Source organism: Callithrix jacchus, chromosome 4 (assembly GCF_049354715.1).
Source record: "Callithrix jacchus isolate 240 chromosome 4, calJac240_pri, whole genome shotgun sequence".
NCBI lineage: Eukaryota > Metazoa > Chordata > Mammalia > Primates > Cebidae > Callithrix > Callithrix jacchus.
In genome coordinates, this window is record NC_133505.1 from 127,680,293 (window position 1) to 127,700,445 (window position 20,153).

General features: G+C 37.0%; 1 protein-coding gene across 8 annotated transcripts in view; it reads right to left on the reverse strand.

Moving 5' to 3' along the window:
* The window catches only part of TBC1D32 (TBC1 domain family member 32), a 245,006-nt gene that overhangs the window by 152,204 nt on the left and 72,649 nt on the right, over positions 1-20,153 (reverse strand). For all 8 annotated transcript variants that reach the window (XR_013534904.1, XM_078370769.1, XM_078370771.1 and 5 more), the window contains 2 exons: positions 4,423-4,624; positions 3,755-3,837 (listed from right to left, as the gene is read on the reverse strand). Coding sequence is in view for 7 of the 8 variants with exons in the window: in XM_078370769.1 (XP_078226895.1) it covers positions 3,755-3,837; positions 4,423-4,624 (285 nt within the window). In the remaining variant the exon portion in view is untranslated. The remainder of the gene's footprint in view (positions 1-3,754; positions 3,838-4,422; positions 4,625-20,153) is intronic.

Below are 20,153 nucleotides of genomic sequence, written 5' to 3' on the forward strand. Positions count from 1 at the left end.
ATAATAGACAAACAGAGAGCCAAATCAGGAGTGAACCCCCATTCACAACTGCTTCAAAGAAAATCAAATACCCAGGATTACAACTTACAAGGGACATGAAGGACTTCTTCAAGGAGAACTACAAACCACTAGTCAAGGAAATAAGAGAAGACACAAAGAAATGGGAAAAATATTCCATCTTCAAGGATAGGAAGGATCAATGTTCTGAAAATGGCCATACTGCCCAAAGTAATTTATGGATTCAATGCTATTCCCATCAAGCTAACACTGACTTTCTTCACAGAATTAGAAAACACTACTCTAAATTTCATATGGAACCAAAAAACAGCCAGTATCACTAAGACAATCCTAAGAAAAGAAACAAAGCTAGAGGCATCACACTCCCTGACTTTAAACTATACTATAAGGCTACAGTAATCAAAACAGGGACAGAAGAGAAATCACGCCACATATCTACAACCATCTGATCTTTGACAAGCCTGACAAAAACAAGCAATGGGGAAAGGATTCCCTATTAAATAAATGGTACTGGGAACTCTGGTAGCCATATGCAGAAAACTGAAACTGGACCCCTTCCTTACACTGTATACAAAACTTAACTCAGGATGGATTAAAAACTTAAACGTAAAACCTAAAGCCATAAAAAAACCCTAGAAGAAAACCTAGGCAATACCACTCAGACACAGGCATAGGCAAAACTTTATGACTAAAACACCAAAAGCAAATGCAACAAAAGCCAAAATTGACAAATGGGATCTAATTAAGCTACAGAGCTTCTGCACAGCAAAAGAAACTAGCATCGGAGTAAACAGGCAACCTACAGAATGGGAGAAAATTTTTGCAGTCTATCCATCTGACAAACAGCCAATATCCAGAATCTACAAGAAACTTAAGAAAATCTACCAAAAAAAAAAAAAAACCCCATCAAAAAGTAGGAAAACGAAATGAACAGACACTTCTCAAAAGAAGATGGCCAACAAATATATGAAACATATTTATGTGGCCAACAAACATATTAAAAAAAGCTCATCATCACTGGTCACTAGAGAAATGCAAATCAAAACCACAATGAGATACCATCTCACACCAGTTAGAATATGCAATCATCTAAAAGTCAGGAAACAACACATGCTGGAGAGGATGTGGAGAAATAGTAATGTTTTTACAGTGTTGGTGGGAGTGTAAATTAGTTCAATCATTGGGCAATTCCTCAAGAATCTAGAACGAGAAATACCATTTGACCCAGCAATCCCATTCCTGGGTGTACACCGAAAGGATTATAAATCATTCTACTGTAAAAACACATGCACACGTATGTTTCCTGCAGCACTATTTACAATAGCAAAGACTTGGAACCAACCCAAACGCCCATCCATGATAGACTGGATAAAGTGTAGCACATATACACCATGGAATACTATGCATCCATAAGAAAGAATGAGTTCATGTCCTTTGCAGGGACATGGATGAAGCTGGAAACCATCATTCTCAGCAAACTAAGACAGGAACAGAAAACCAAACACCACATGTTCTTACTCATAAGTAGGAGTCAAACAATGAGAACACATAAACACAGGGAGGGAACATCACACACCTGGGCCTGTCAGTGCATTGGGAGCCAGGGAGGGACAGCATTAGGACAAATACCTAATGCATGCAGGGCTTAAAACCTAGATGACGGGTTGATGGGTGGAGCAAACCACCAAGGCACATGTATACTAATGTAACAAACCTGCATGTTCTGCACATGTATCCCAGAACTTAAGGTATAACAAATAAAAAAAAAAAACAAAAAGGCATGTAGACCAATGGAACAGAATAGAGAACCCAGAAATACAGCCAACTGATCTTCAACAAAGCATACAAAAAAACAGTAACTGGAGAAAGGACACTATTTAATAAATGGTCCTGGGAAAAGCGGCAAGCCACATGTGGAAGAATGAACCAGCTCCTCATCTCTCACCTTATACAAAAATCAACTCATGATAGATCAAAGACTTAAATCTAAGACTTGAAATCATAAAAAATTCTAGAAGATGACACTGGAGTTTAAGACCAGCCTGATGAAAACGGTGAAACCTCATCTCTACTAAAAACACAAAATTAGCTGGGTGTGGTGGTGGGTGCCTATAATCCCAGCTACTCAGGAGGCTGAGGCAAGAGAATAACTTGAACCTGGGAGGCGGAGGTTGCAGTGAGCCAAGACCACACCAGTGCACTCCAGCCTGGACAACAATAATGAAATTTCCATCTCAAAAAAAAGAACTAAAAGTAGAACTACCATTTGATCCAGCAATCCCACTACTGGGTATCTACCCAAAGGAAAAGAAGTCATATGAAAAAGACACATGCACAAGCATCTTTATAAGAGCACAATTGACAGTTGCAAAGATATGAAACCATTATCTAAGTGCCCGTCAACCAATAAGCGGATAAAGCAAATGTGGTACAAATATGCCATGGAAAATTTTTCACTCAAAAAAAGAATGAAATAAAGTCTTCTGCAGCAACTTGGATGGAGCTGAAGGCCATTTTTCTAAGTTAAATAACTCAAATAAAAAACCCAATAGCATATGTTCTCACTTGTAAGTGAGAGCTAAGCTATGAGAATGCAAAGGCATAAGAATAATATAATCGACTCTGGGGGTACAGGAGGAAGAGTCAGAAGAGGGGGTAAGGGATAAAAAATTACATATTGGGCACAGTGTACACTGTTTGATGTACACTGTGATGGGTGTTTTGATGGGCTCACACAAATCTCAGAAATTACCACTGAAGAACATATCCATGTAACCAAAAGCACCTGTACCCCCGAAAACTACTGTAGGAACTATTACAACTAAAAATAAAAATTAATTATTAAAAAATGAAATCTAAAAATTATCTCAAAATTAAACTACAGAAATGATTTTCTCTCATCTTTTAATGCAAAAAAACAAAGCAGCTCATCGTGTGACATTGTATTAGAAAATAAATTATAGCACATATTTTGACAATTAACTATTTGTTGAACCACTACACTGTTAAGGAAATGCAGAAGCCTTTTTGTTTGATTGTTTTGTAAGTTAATCTAGACCTACCTTAAAAAAAAATTCAAATTCTGCTTCAACATCTCTTTAACAAAGAAGAGCGCTTCAAGTTCTCCCTAATTATTATCGTTTGAGACTACGCCAACACTCAAATATAAAATAAGGACAGAACCCAGAAACGTGTTGCCAGAGGTTAGTTTAAAAACTCTATTTCCCCGCTAACCTGACTCTATATCCTACTAATATCTGTAAATAAAAATGGAGACATCTACTTTAAAATTTGATATAAATATTGATTTAAATAATTTTCCAAAGCCAAAACCTAATTAAAATGGACTTCCACCATATTTTGAAAAATCGTATTTTAAATATAAATAGACTTCATTGGCATTTTGAGAACATACTATTTCTACTGAACTCTCCAGTTAACTTTCCAACTTTATTTAGTATTTGGAAATTCTCCAAATTTTCTGGAAACACAGTAATATGTCATGTTTCCTAATCTAAAATGTAAAAACAGAAACAAGTATAATAAATATTGTTAGACTTTACAAAGGTTATGAGTGTTACTCTAAAGTTCTTCTAAACTGATTTTCCTTGAACCTGCATGTATATATTTACCATCCTATAAAACATTTTTGCTATAATATTCGATTACATTTTAATAATTTTAAATTTATTTCAGCAAATATAATAAAGAGATGAGTTTCATCAATTGTACTTACATGTTTTGGGATTCCTGGCTTACTGAAGAAACAGAATCAGAACCGTCTACTGGAGTAGGAATTCTTTCTGATAGCAAACTTGTCTAAAACATAGCAGAATTATTGATATTATTTTTCTTATTAATAGCACTACCCATAAGATCTCTTATACTACATTTTTGTTTAATCCTTAAGGGAATTACAATCAAAATTATCTTCAAAATTTAAATTATTTGGTTGTTAGTTAAATATTGTGTAACATATTTTACAAACAAACGATATTAAATGGGGGGGAGAGACTTAGTTGTCTTTTTTAGTATACACCATACATGGCTATTGCTACATTACAATCTCTAGTATCCACAACAAAAATCCAGCTGTCTCTAAATATTGCTTTAAAATAACTCCCAAAGGGTGTCAGTCTATGTAAGGAAAATTAGTGTAAAGCCTCATCTATCAGAAGAATCTGTAGTACCCAGTTAAGTGTTAGAACTTTGTCCCACTGGGAAAGGAGACACTGCAGTCATCCTGTAGCAATTAAGAAGCCTTCTGGCCCCTAAAGCATTGTGATGCTACAGAAGTCATATTTGCCCTGGTTAAATATTTCATCCAGAGTACAACACTACAATGGTGCCTACTTCTAAAATAAAGATTTGAAGGGAGGAAAAATGAAGCTTGAAAATAATTACCTTTTTCCAGGCCTTTGCTAAAGATTCATGCAAATTATAAGTGATTAGCACCTGCAAGCCTTCGCAGGTACTATATATCTGACGACACACAGAAATCAAAGCTCCTTTAACCAGAGGCAACATTTCCGATCCAGAAAATATAGAAATATCTTCATCGAGAAGTTTTTTAGAAAACTGGGCAATTATATGAGCACCTGTAGAACTAAAAGATGATATATGAAAGTGATTCCAAGGTTATATTAATTTTGACTTCATAAAGCTCTACCAAAAAGGCTAATTTTGTCACAAAAATTCTTCATTTGCTTGATTCCCTTTTAGTCCTCCTCTAACTTTTCTCAGACATGTCAATATTCATGTTCCCACCCAAGCACAGATGTCTAGTAATGAGAACAGTTTCAGTGGGATGGAAGGAAAATAAATGGAGAGACAGGAAAAAAGCAACAAAACTATACACTTAAAAGATTATAGATACAGTGGGACCATGGCCATATAGATAAATATTGCCAATTCTACAGTGAAAACATAATCCTAAATGCTCCATTCCTAGAACTCATTGACACATTCCCAACCCATTAACAAGACTTAGTTCCCCTATATCAAAGGACTGAGATACTTTTTTTTTTTTTTTTTTTGAGACAGAGACTTGCTCTGTCACCCAAGCTGGAGTGCAACGTCGCCATCTCAGCTCACTGCAACCTCTGCCTTCAGGGTTCAGGCGATTCTCCTGCCTCAGTCTCCTAAGTAGCTGGGAATATAGGTGTGCACCACCATGCCCAGCTAATTTTTGCATTTTTTTAGTAAAAACAGTGTTTCACATGTTGGCCATGCTGGTCTTGAACTCCTGGCCTCAGGTGATCCACCCACCTCGGCCTCCCAAAGTGCTGGGATTACAGGTATGAGCCACCGCACCTGGCCAGCTGAGATACTTTTAAAGGTAATAACAGATAAGTAGTTAATAAATGCTCAGAATTTACACAAGTTCAATGGTGTGCATTACACTGCTGTAGTTACAGGTCCTAATATTCTTCCTCATGCCACTGATTTATTGGAAAACTGTCATGTTTATTTGGATAATTGTTTCTCCATGGTATCATTTACCTTGTTTCTCTAGTTCTCCATATATCCTATAAAGTAATCATTAGACCTAGAGGCTTATTTAGATTTAAGTTCAATCTCTTTTGTTTCCTTTGCTTTTCTTTCCTGGTAAAATAACTTCATAATTTGTTGCCACTGTTTACCTCCTACTGCATGAGGCACTATCTGAATGTCCCAGTTTTAGTGGTGCTAAAGATCATTGGTCAGATGGTATCACCCTGACCTCTCTAGTAGGTAGCCCTCCCCATCAACCTTTCACCTAATGATTTTAGCATCCATTAATGATCATTTCCTATATCCACTATTTCATTAAGGATTACCAAACTGTGATTTTTCTGATTGTATCATTTATTTTGCATTTATTAGCTAGAATTCTTTGGTGAAGAACTTTCACTCAGTAATGTCTTAGTTACACAAAAATACACTTAGTACAGAAAAGGCTGTAAAAAATGCTTAAATTTTCTTTTTATCAATTTACATAGTAATTAGTTGCTGACCTAGCAACTTCAGCAGGTAACTGATAAAGTTTGTTTTTTGCTTGTTTTCTATTTTAGTGTCTTTTCAAACTCATGTATTTTTTATATACTTTATGTACATCAATTCATTGCAGTCATTATTTTTCTGATTCTGAAATTCTCCATCTTAAGCCAGCAGGATGCCCCTTCTGTTTGGCTCTGAGGTACTTTTGACACTATCCCATTGGTCTTAGTTAGTATGTAAAATGGTAAGACATCCCAGGATCATCCTCCATACTTCCTGGCCCACACCCAAAATCAGCGTATCCTGTCTCTTCTTAGAACAAAAAGATGTTTAGCCAACACAGGTAATGGCTCACAGTTAAGCAGTTGCTACTATTCCAGTGATTGTGCTGAAAAAATGTAACTTAAAAGAAAAAAATAAGTTCACAATTTTATTTCTACTATGAACTAAAGATTTGAGTTTCTTATTTAACTTCTTTAATTTTATACTTTTATCTTTTTCTCTTATATTGAAAATCTTAGTTCCTTATGAAAGTACTATAATTACTTACTTGCTCTATCTTATAATTATGTATAACAATTTCAAAACAGCAACACCAATATTACTTCTAAACATACACTGAATGCAGTTTAAGATTACTTTGAGGATTTTTTTTTTTTTTTTTTTTGAGACGGAGTTTCGCTCTTGGTACCCAGGCTGGAGTGCAATGGTGTGATCTCGGCTCCCCGCAACCTCCCTTCCTGGGTTTAGGCAATTCTCCTGTCTCAGCCTCCTGAGTAGCTGGGATTACAGGCACGCACCACCATGCCCAGCTAATTTTTGGTATTTTTAGTAGAGACGGGGTTTCACCATGTTGACCAGGATTGTCTCCATCTCTTGACCTCGTGATCCACCCACCTCGGCCTCCCAAAGTGCTGGGATTACAGGCGTGAGCCACTGCGCCCTGCCACTTTGAGGATTTTTTTTTAACCTTAGAATATATCCCACTGGAAATTTTCAATCAAAATTAGATTATTTGAAATAATTCTTCTCTCTGCATGACTATGTCACTAACTTGATTGATATTTAAATGTACTCATCCCATTGTTTGCGGCTTTTATATACTGTGGCTTCAATTTTGTTTTGTTTTGTTATGTTTTCTTTTACATTTAGTATATAAACGGTAAGATGATTCCAAAGTCTAATCTAGGCATAATCAAGGAATAACCCTAGATATCTTGTTTCCGTATCTGTTTCTCCAGATTTTTCTCTCCCTTCTCCTCAAATTAACCATTTTCATTAGTTTCCACTTTGTCTATTCATCATTCTCTTTTAAAAATATAAGCAAATGATTCATTCATGTTTCTTTGTACCATACAAAGGTAGGATTCTATTAACATTATTCTATTTTCCTTTTTTCACTTAACAATATATCCTGAAAATAACTCCACAAAAGTACACAAAAATATTCCCTTTTACAGACAGCTCAGTGCTCCATTGTGTAAACATAATTCAATCAACTAGCCTCTTGTTATTGGACATTTGAGATGATTCCAGACTTTCATTAATTTAATCAAAACATATACTTTTAACTGGACAATGAAGATTCAGAAGAAAATCTAATATTTTCTGCCGTATCCGTTTAATGTGAGGAAGATGTTCTTTAATATTGAAAAGAAAGAAAGAAAAAGAGGCCAGGTGCAGTGGTTCATGCCTGTAATCCCAGCACTTTGGGAGACTAAGGTGGGCGGATAAATTGGGGTCAGGAGTTTGAGACCAGCCTGGCCAACATGGCAAAACCCTGTCTCCTCTAACAATATAAAAATTAGCCCAGCGTGATGGCGCACACCTATAGTCTCAGCTACTTTGTAGGCAGAGGCAGGAGAATCACTTGAGCCCAGGAGGTGGAGGTTGCAGTGAGCAGTGAGCAGAGATATCGCAACTGCACTGCAACCTAGGCAACAAAGCAAGACTCTGAAAGAACCTATATCTATAAAGATAATGATTGGGAAATATATGACTACATGTAAATTAGTTATATCTATATAGAAAAAAACTTAAATAGGGTTAAGTGGTAGACAATAAAAAGAAGTCTTGGAACTCATGACAAAGAATTAATCTTCCTAATAATTTTAAAAAGTTATTATTGATAAAGATCTCTAGTTAAACATGGCAGACTAAACATATACATCCCCTGCTCCCTCCATAAATACTAAAATTCAAAAGTAAAAGGATTTTTCAGTAGGCAATAAAACTCCCAAAGACAAAGAGAATGGAAAGGATGTGGCAGTACAATTGTGGACCTGGAAACCAAGCAGTAATTCAGGACATAGAAAAACCTCAATTATCAGCCACAATGTGAAAAACAGAATAAACCTGATTTATTTTATACAACCTCTCAAAAAACTCAGGAATTGGTGGTACCAAATATCTCTAAATTGGGGGGGTAAAAGTGAGGCTGAAAACAGAAGAGCTGCCTGAAAGCCAGTTTAAGGAGTCTGACCTCTAGATTCCCTTTCACATTTCATGCAGCTAACCCAATGCGCTTCTTGGAAGGTGGCAGAGCTCAAGATATAGAAGGTAACAGAGGGTATCACAGGAGTCCATCAAAGTTTATATAGTAACCCTTTAGATCCATCACCATTTTTACCCAGCCGTCTTCTCTACTTGGCTTATATTCCTCAGGCAGCTAACAGTAAGAGGTTTCTCTAGGGAATCTCACAAGAACAAAGGAAAAACCAGAGATACTGTCATTAGGGGTTCCTGAACAAAATGCCATGGAAAGGGCCCACTAAATTAAAGGCCACAGATTACAAGTCCCACTTTCTTGTATCCTTTACATGCATTGTTTTACCGGCTTTCAAATATTTGAATAAACCTCTAATTTAAAAGACAGGGACCATGATAAGAAATACAGAAGGCAATTTAGAAGGAAAAAAGAAAATACAACAAGATTAAAACTTTATTATCTTTATGTAGTTAAAAAAAAAATTATACTCAAAAAAAAGGGGCTGAGGGGCAAATGGCCTAGTAGAAACAGCAGCCATCAGAAGCTCCCACTGAAAAGAACCAAAACAGCATGCAAATCCTGCACTGGCAACCCAGGTATCCAGGTTTTGTCATTGGAAATGACTAGGTGGCTGGTGTGACCCACAAACAGGAAGAGCAGGGTGGTGCGACGGCCCTTCTTAGAGCTACATGGAGCAGGGGAGCCCCCTCCCTGCAGCCAAGTGGGGTGGTGAGTGAGCATGCTACCCAGCCTGGGAAGCCGTGCTTTTTCCATGGAACTATGGTACCCATGGTTCAGAAGATCCCACTGATGAGCCCACGCCACTGAGGTCTTCAGTCCCAACCAGGGAGCAATGCAGATTCTCAATAGCCACTCGGCTGCAATCGTCCTAAGCCTGCCAAGTTTCTGGAGGAAGGGGTGACCATCACCACTGCTGCTGTTGATTGTTGTCTAAGCTGTCTGAGCTCCTTGCGGCAGGGGCGGCAGCCACCACTGCTGCTGCCTGCTGTTAAGCCATCTGAGCTCCCTGGGGGAGAGGCGGCTAGCTACCTAAGAAACTAACCTACCAAGGGTGAAGGGCTGCAGTTATCACTGTTGCTCCAGGCCAGGACATGCTTTTCCCCTGCTAGACCCAGGGAGGCTGAATGGCTTGGTCCTAAGACCAAGACAGTGCAGCACACCAGTTGTGGCAGACTGCAGCCAGATTGCCTCTTCAGACCCAACACTGAACTAACCCTCCTCACTGCGTGGGGCCTCCCTCCAGGAACTCCAACAACTTCAGCCAGCGGCTCAGGGACAGAACTCTGATCTCCCTGGGTCTGAGCCCCTAGAAGGGGTGACCATAGTCTCCACGAAACGACAGACTTAGTCTTTCTTCATGCTAGCTCTGAAGAATCTGGGCAGCCCAGATGAGTGGGTTTCCCCCCAGGGAAGCAAACCCCCTCTGCCAAGGAACAGCCAAAGTGCTTCATTAAGTGGGTCCTGGTTCCCATGATCCCCCAACTGGGCGAGACATCCCAAAAGGGGGTCACCAGACACTCTATACAAGAATGTTCCTACTGGCATCAGGTTGGTGCCTCTGGAGGTCATAGATCACAGAGGAAAAACAGGCTCCAATCTTTGCTGTTCTCTATCCCCTTCAGGTGATATCTCCAGACGTGGGAGCAAACCAGATGAATAGGGCCTGAAGTGAACCCTCAGCAAACTGCAACAGCACTACAGAAGAGGGACCCAACTACCGAAACAAAAACTAAGAGAAAGCAACAAAAGCAGCATCAACAAAAAAAATCCTCTCAGAAACCTCACCCAAGGGTCAGCACCTCAAAGATCCCCAGCAGGCAAACTCATGAAGATGAGAAAGAATCAACTAAAAAACCACTGAAAACAAAAAAGGCCAGATTGTCTCTTCTCCAAATGATAGCAACGCCTCATCAGCAAGGGTATAGAACTGGATGGAGGATGAGATGAATGAATTGACAGAAGTAGACTTCAGAAGGTAGGTAATAACCAACTTCACTGAGGTAAAGAAGCATGTTCTGATCCAATGCAAAGAAGCTTAGGACCATGATAACAGGTTACAGGAGCTGCTGACTGGAATAACCAGTTTCGGGAGGAACATAAATGACCTGATAGAGCTGAGAACTCCATGAATCATACACAAGTATCAATTGCCAAATCAATCAAGCAGAAGAAAGGGTATCAGAGTTTGAAGACTATCTTGCTGAAATAAGGCAAGCTTAGAGGAAAAAGAATAAAACGTAATGTACAAAACCTATAAGAATTATGGGCCTATGTAAAAAGACCAAACCTATGACAGAACGGAGTACCTACTTAAAAGAGACGGGAAGCATGGAACCAAGTTGGAAAACACACTTCAGGGTACCATCCAGGAGAACTTCCCCAACCAAGCAGGACAGGTTAACATTCAAATTGAGAAAATACAAAGAATCCCACTAAGATACTCCATAAGAAGACCAACCACAAGACATATAATCATTAGAGTCTCTAACGTCAAAATGAAAGAAAAAATGTTAAGCACAGACAGAAAGAAAAGCCATGTCACCTACAAAGGGAACCCCATCAGACTAACAGCAGATATTTCAGCAAAGAACCTAAAACCCAAAAGAGAGTGAGGGGCCAATATTAAATACCTTTTTTTTTTTTTTTTTTTGAGATGCAGTCTTGCTTTGTCACCAAGGCTGGAGTATGGTGGTGTGATCTTGGCTCACTGCAACCTCCTCCTTCCAGGTTCAAGCAATTCTCCTGCCTTAGCCTTCTGAGTAGCTGGGACTATAGGCATGCACCACCATGCCTGGCTAATTTTTCTATTTTTAGTAGAGATGGGGTTTTGCCATGTTATCAAGGCTGATCTCAAACTCCTGACCTCAGGTGATCCACCCGCCTCAGCCTCCCAAAGTGCTGGGATTACAGGCATGAGCCATTGCACACAGCCATTCAACATTCTTAAAGAAAAAAATTTTCAACCCAGAATTTCATATCCAGCCAAATTAAGCTCCATAAGTGAAGGAGAAGTAAAATCCTTCACAGACAAGCAAATGCTGAGGGAGTTCTTCACCACCAGGGCTGCCTTGCAAGAGCTCCTGAAGAAATCACTTAAATAGGGAAAGGAAAAATAAGTACCAACCACGGAAAAAAAAACACCAAACTACAAGGACAAATGACATTATGAAGAACCTGCAATAACTAGTGTGCAAAATAACCAGCTAGCATCATAATGACAGGATCAAATTCACACCTAACAATATTAACCTAAAATGTAAATAGGCTAAATACTCCAATTAAAAGTCACAGACTGGCAAATTGGATAAAGTCAAGACCAATCAGTGTGCTGTATTCAAGAGATCCATCTCAATTGTAAAGATATACAGAGGCTCAAAATAAAGCGATGCAGGTAAATTATACCTAGCAAGTAGAAGGCAGAAAAAAAGCAAGCGCTGTCTGACAGCGCTTCTGCTTCTGACAGAAGGCAGAAAAAAAGCAAGACTAGTGTCTGACAAAACAGACTTTAAACCAACAAGGATCATAAAGATAAGGGCACTACATAATGATAAAAAAAAGATCAATGCAATAAGAAGAGCTAACTATCCTAAATATATATGCACCCAATACAGGAGCACCCAGATTCATAAGGCAAGTTCTTAGACACCTACAAAGAGGGTTAGACTCCCACACAATAATAGTGGCAGATTTTCAACAACCCACTGTCAATATTAGACAGATCAACGAGACAGAAAATTAACAAGGACATTCAGTGCTTGGACTCAGCTCTGGATCAAGAGGACCTAACAGATTTCTACAGAACTCTCTACCCCAAAACAATGGAATATACATTCTTCTCAGTGCCACATGGCATTTACTCTGAAATCAACAACATAATTGAAATTGAAACATTCCTCAGCAAATACAAAAGAACTGAAATATTAAAAAAAAGTCTCTCAAACCACAGTACAATCAAATAGAACTCAAGATTAAGAAACTCACCCAAAACCACACAACTACATCAAAATTGAACAACCTGCTCCTGAATGACTCCTAGGTAAATAATGAAAGTAAGGCAGAAATCAAGAAGTTCTTTGAAGCCAAAGAGAACAAAGAGACAATATACCAAAATCTCTGTGCTGCAACTAAAGCAGTGTTAAGAGGGAAATTTATGCTACATCAGAAAGTTAGAAAGATCTCAAATCAATACCCTAACAACACAACTAAAAGAACTAGAGAAGAACAAATGAATACAAAAGCTAGCAGAAGACAAGAAATAACTAAGAACAGAGTGGAATGGAAGGAGAGACAGACACGAAAACCCTTCGAAATAATCAATGAATCCAGGAGCTGTTTTCCTGAAAAAATAAAACAGACCACTAGTTAGACTAATAAAGAAAAAAAGAGAGAGAATAATCTAATAGACACAATAACAATGATAAAAAGGGATATTACCACTGAGCCCACAGAAATACAAACTATCATCAGAGAATACTACAAACACCTCTACATAAATAAGTTAGAAAATGTAGAGAAATGGATAAATTCCTGGGCACATAAACCCTCCCAAGAAGAAGTGGAATCCTTGAATACACCAATAACAAGTTCTGAAACTGAGGCAGTAATAAATAGCCTAGTAATCAAGAAAAGCCCAGGACCAAACAAATCACAGTCAAATTATACCACAGGTACAAAGAGGAGCTGATATCATTCCTTCTGAAACTATTCCCAACAATTAAAAAGAATGGACTCCTCCCTTACTCATTTTATAAGGCCAGCATAATTCTGATACCAAAATCTGGCAGACACACAACAAAAAAAGAAAATTTCAGGTCAACATCCCTGAAGAACATCATTGTGAAAATCCTCAACAAAATGCTGACAAACCAAATTCAGCAGCACATCAAAAAGCTTATCTACCATAATCAAGTTGGCTTCATCCCTGGGATACAAAGCTGGGTCAACATACACAAATCTATAAACATAATCCATCACATAATCAGAACCAATGGATTATCTCAATAGATGCAGAAAAGGCCTTCGGTAAAATTCAACATCCCTTCATGTTAAAAACTCTCATATCAAGTAGGTACAGATGGAACATACCTCAAAATAATAAGAGCTGTTTATGACAGACCTACAGCCAGTATCATAGTGAATGGGCAAAAGCTAGAAGCACTCCCTTTGAAAACCAGCAAAAGATGAAGATGCCCTCTCTCTCCACTCCTAAATAGTATTAAAAGTTCTGGCCAGGGCAATCAGGCAATAGAAAGAAATAAAGGGTATTCAAATAGGAAAAGAGGAAGTCAAATCGTCTGTTTGCAGATAACATGATCCTATATTTAGAAAACCCCATTATATCAGCCCAAAAGCTTCTTCAGCTGACAAGCAACTTCAGCAAAGTCTCAGTATACAAAATCCATGTGCAAAAATCAGAAGCATTACTATATATCAACAATAGACAAGCAGAGAGCCAAATCATGAATTAACTCTCATTCACAAATGCTACAAAAAGAATAAAATACCTAGGAATACAGCTAGCAAGGGACGTGAAGGAACTCCTCAAGGTGAACTACAAACCATTGCTCAAGGAAATAAGAGGGGGGACATAAATAAAAAAACATTCTATCCTCATGCATAGGAAGAATCAATATCATAAAAATGGCCATACTGCCCAAAATAATTTATAGATTAAACGCTATTCCCATCAAACTACCATTGACATTCTTCACAGAATTAGAAAAAAACTACTTACAAAAGATTCATATGGAACCAAGAAAGAGCCCATATAGCCAAGTCAATCCTAAACAAAAAAGAACCAATCTGGAGGCATCATGCTACCTGACTTCAACCTATATTACAAGGCTTCAGTAACCAAAATAGCATGAATCTGGTACAAAAACAGACATCTAGACCAATGGAAAAGAAGAGAGACCTCAGAAATAAGACCATACATCTACAACCATCTGATGGTCAACAAACCTGACAAAAACAAGCAATGGAAAAAGGAATCCCTATTTAATAAACGTTCTAGGAAAACTGACTATATGCAGAAAACTGAAAACGGACGCCTTCCTAACACCTTATACATAAATTAACTCAAAATGAATAAAGACTTAAATGTGAAACCCAAAACCATAAAAACCATAGAAGAAAATCTAGACAATACCATTCATGATACAGGCATGGACAAAGATTTTACGATGAAATCGTGAAAAGCAACTGCAACAAAAGCTATAACTGACAAATAACAAAAGGAACTATTATCTGCGTGAATAGGCAACCTGTAGAATGGGAGAAAAATTTTACAATGTATATATCTGACAAATGTCTAATACCCAGAATTTACAAGAACTTAAACAAATTCACAAGAAAAAACAACCCCATCAAAAAAATGGCTAAGGACATTACTGGACACTTCTAAAAAGAAGACATGCATGCAGTCAACAAACAAAAAAAGCTCAACATTACTGATCATCAGAGAAACGCAAATCAAAACCACAATGAGATACTATCTCATGTCAGTCAGAATGGTGATTATTAAAAAGTCAAGAAACAGGCCGGGCGCAGTGGCTCAAGCCTGTAATCCCAGCACTTTGGGAGGCCGAGGTGGGTTGACCATCCTGGTCAACATAGTGAAACCCCGTCTCTACTGAAAATACAAAAAATTAAGCTGGGCATGGTGGCGCGTGCCTGTAATCCCAGCTACTCAGGAGGCTGAGGCAGGAGAATTGCCTGAACCCAGGAGGCGGCGGTTGCAGTGAGCCAAGATCGCGCCATTGCACTCCAGCCTGGGTAACAAGGGCGAAACTCCGTCTCAAAAAAAAAAGTCAAGAAACAACAAACGGATGGATGCTTTTACACTGTTGGTGGTAATGTAAATTAGTTCAATCATTGTAGACAGTGTAGTGATTCCTCAAGGATCTAGAAGCAGAAATACTATTTGAGCCAGCAATCCCACTGAGTATACACCCAAAAGAATATAAATCATTCTATTTATAAAGATACATGCACATGTATGTTTATTGCAACACTATTCACAATAGCAAAGATGTGGAACTAACCCAAATGCCTATCAGTGACAGACTGGATAAGAAAATGTGGCACATATACACCATGAAATACTATGAAGCCATAAAAAAGAATGAGTTCATGTCCTTTGCAGGGACACGGATAAAGCTGGAAACCACCATCCTCAGCAAACTAACACAGGAACAGAAAACCAAACACCACGTTTTCACTCATAAGTGAGAGGTAAAAAACAGGAACACATGGACAAAGAGAGGGAGACAACACACACTGGGGCCTGTCGGTGGGGAAGGGTCAGGGGAGGGAGAGTGTCAGGACAAATACCTAATGCATACAGGGCTTAATATCTAAGTGACAGGTTGATAGGTGCAGCAAACCACAATAGCACACATTTACCTAAGTAACAAACCTGCAAGTTTTGCACATGTATCCCAGAACTTAAAGTAAAATTTAAAGAAGAAGATGCAGCAGCAGCAAGAATACAATATGCTCTTCTAAAAAACAAAATCTTAAATGAAAATTTTAATTTCAACAGAAAGGCTAGAAAATGAAAGCAGAAAAAAATTCCCAGAAAAAAACAAAATGTTTAAAGGAATAGAAAAAAAAAAAACCAGATAAGAAGGTCTAACTTCAAATAATAGAATTTCAGAAACCACAAAAAAGAAGAAATCCAACTATTTTCCCTAAAAGACATGAATTTTCAAATTTACAATGTCCATCAATATATGTACAATTATTATGTGTCAATTTAAAAAGACATTCATCAAATACATAAAAGTAGAACTTCATCAAGAAATATCATAACATTTCGGATCATTAAACACAAAAAATACTTTCAGAAAAAGGAAAATGAAAAAAATAAGGCTACTCTATAATGATGATAAAATATGTTTCCAGAGTAAAAGTTATGCATAAAACTAAGGCAGAAACATATTCTGAATAAAGTTGGTGGGAAGGTTCAAAAACAGATGTTTTTAATTAAGCTCATGGACTTTGGTATTTTAACATACTGAGAGAGGATTTAGTCAACTAGAAAAAAACATGTAAATAAGTTAGCAACATAGTGAAAGCTAAGTACATTAAAAATCATAGCAACAAACAAAATATTATTAACTCCAGAGAAAGCAAAAATTGTGAAAGAACAGAAAATAATAAAAGAATACCACACGGCTCAGCTGTGAGAAGTGTTCACAATAATTTGAATACAGTATAACATTAAATAAGTCGATCGCACAACAGTATTGTACCAATGGAGAATGATGGGACTAGGTACCCATATGTATTTGTGTGTTTGGTGGGGGAAGCATGGAAGAGAAATAAACTGTTGTAATGTAAGTCAAGGAACAACTGACAATTTAGCCTTAAACTAAAATAAATTATATGCACATTATTTGATAATATAAACAGTAAAGAAAACATCAAAATCAGCTGAAAGCAGTTGCCTCTGGAGATCAGGAAAGGAATTGCTACTTTTTATAATAAACCTTTATGTTTACTCTATGCATATATAACTCAATGAACAATAAATCAAATTTTAAATGGACAAATGATATGAAAAGGAACACTATTATCAAGGAAATGGAAATAGTCAATAACTCTATTGCCACAGGAGCATGAGCTGCTCAAACTCAGAGAGATAATACATGAAATATGAATCAAACAAGTAAACATAAAACAAGTAAATATAAATCAAAACAAGATCTTTCACTCAACAGGTTGCCAAAACACTTACAAACTGATTATGCAGTCCTGACAAGAATATAAAAAAGAGGGTATACTTCATACTTCCCATAGGCTGCTGGCCAGAAGGTAAAATTCAAAAATATTTTGAAAAGTAATCTGGCAGGATCTATAAGATATAAACTGTACAGGCCCTCTAACCCAGCAATATCACCATCAGGACAATCTTACTAAAATTTAAAAGGCTAGCAATGTAAAGCATTTGATAACCCATAAAATCTTTTATTTTTCTTGTTAATTAATCTAATGAGGCTGGGCACGGTGGCTCACATCTGTAATTCCAGCACTTGGGGAGCCAAGGTGGGCGATTGCTCGACCCCAGGAGTCCAAGACCAGTCTGGGGCACATGGTGAAACCTTGTCTCTGTGAAAAATACAAAAAAAAAAAAAAAATAGCCAGGCATGGTGGTGAACACCGATAGTTCCAGCTTTGTGGGAGACTGAGGCACAGGAATCACTTGAGCCTGGGGGGCAGACATTGCAGTGAGCTGAGATCACATCACTGCACTACAGTCTGGGCAACAGAGTGAGACCTTGTCTCAAAAAAAAAATCAAATGGATAAGTTTATTCAAAGTAATTATTGCCAAAATAGTATTTGGTAATTATAGTTTATGAAAAAGTAAATAATTGATAGAAATGATATAAGGGACAGAAGGGAGGAAATGACTTTTTTATAAGGTCAATGCCATAGGTGTTAAGTGATATAGATTATTTGAAAGAGGACTAAATACAACTAAAACAATATAATTAGCAATTACAACTAATTCTGTTATAAACGTATATTACAAACTTAATAGCAACTGCTAAAAAAAAGTGACAAAGAAAGTGTAATTGATATACTAAGAGAGGAGATAAAATGAAATCACATAGAATGCTCAATCAAACCCAGAAAAGGCAGAAAGAGAAGACAAAAAAAAGGGCAAAAAATATGGTTAATATTAATCTAAGTATATCAATAATTAACTGTTAAGGTTCTAAGTGTATTATTAAAGACTATCAAACTAGATTAAAAAGCAAGACCTAACTATATGTTGTCTATAAAAATTCCACTTTAAACATAAAGACAAAGATAAATTAAAAGTAAAAGGATGAAGTAAAGATATACCATACTAACAATAATCAAAAGAAAGCTGGAATACTATATTAGTTTCAGACAAAACAGACTTCAAAGAAAATTATCAAGGGTACATTACATAATAATAGAGCGGTCAGTTATCCAAGAAGACATAACAATTCTTAATGTGAATGCACCAAACAACAAAGCACCAAAATACTTCAAACAAAAACTGACAGAACTGCAGGAAGAAATAGATGGATTCATTAATATAGGTGGAGATTTCAACATACCTCTAACAGTAATTGACAGATTCAGCAGGATGTCAATAAGGACAAAGTTGAACCAAACAGTACCATGGATCAACAGAATGTAACTGACATGCAACAATAGTAGGATATATATTAGATAAGCTTACACAGATAATTTATCAAGAGGCCACTTTCTGGGCAATAAAATTTACAATAAACTTTAAAAACTAGAAATTATATCAAGTGTGCTTTCATATCTGCAAAAACACAAGGGTTGGGAGCAGTGGCTCATGCCTGTATAATCCAAAGTGCTGTATGACTCAGCACTTTGAGAAGCCAAGGCAGGTAAATCACTTAAGGTCAGGAGTTCCAGACCAGCCTGGCCAACATGGTGAAAGCCCATCTCTAATAGGCTTACTAGAATAAAAAATTTACAAAAATTAGCCAGGCATGGTGGCATACACCTGTAGTCCCAGCTACTTGGGAGGCTGAGGCACTAGAATTGCTTGAACCCAGCAGGCAGAGTTTGTAGTGAGCCGAGATCGCACTACTGCACTCCAGCCAGGGTGACAGAGCAAGACTCCATCTCAAAAAAAAAACCACCCACAAGGTCACAGAAGTCTCAAGAGACAATGAAAATATTTTGAATTAAGTGAAAAATGAAGATATAACTTATCAAAACTATGACATGTAGAAAACTGCGGTTTAGAGGGAAATTTATAGCATTAAATACAAATGTAAAAGTACCAATACTATAAAAGAAGAAAGACCTAAAACTAATCATCTAAGCTTCCACCATAGAAAACTAAAAAGATCAAATTAAATCCAAAGTAAGAAGCAAAGAAATAAAAATTAGAAGAGAAGTCAATAAAATTAAAAACATGAAATCAATAGAGAAAAATCAACAAAACCAAAAGTTTTTTTTTTAAAAGAACAGTAAAATTTATAAGCCTCTAGTCAGGTTAACTAAGAAAAAAAAAGAGAAGACACAAATTGCTAACATCAGAAGTGAAAGAGGGGCCATCACTGCTCATTTCAAAGACGTTAAAAGGATAAGGAAATATTAGGAACAATTCTGTGTCCACAAACTTGATAATTTAGATAAAGTGACCAATTCCTTGAAAGACAAATTCTGTCAACATTCACATAAAAACAAGTAGACAGTCTTAATAGGCCTTTATTAAAGTAACTGAATCAATAACTAATAATCTTCCAAAATAGAAAACTCCAGGCTAAAATTGGTTCACTGGTGAATCCTATAAAATAATTCATGAAGAAATTAAACCAATTCTGTGTCATACCCTCCAGAATACCAAAACAGAGTAACTTCTCATTTATTATGAGGTTGCCATTCCAATAATACCAAAACCAGAAAGACACTACAAAATCTACAGACTGATGTACCTCATAAACCTAGAGGCAAAAATCCTCAATAAATATTAGCAAATCAAAGCCAGCAAAGTATAAGAATGATTTATACACCATGACCAAGTGGGATTTATTTCAGGTATGAAAAACTGGCTCAACATTAGAATATCGATTAATGTAATATCAACAAGCTAAATAAGAAAAAGAACATTTATTGTAGTTTTAT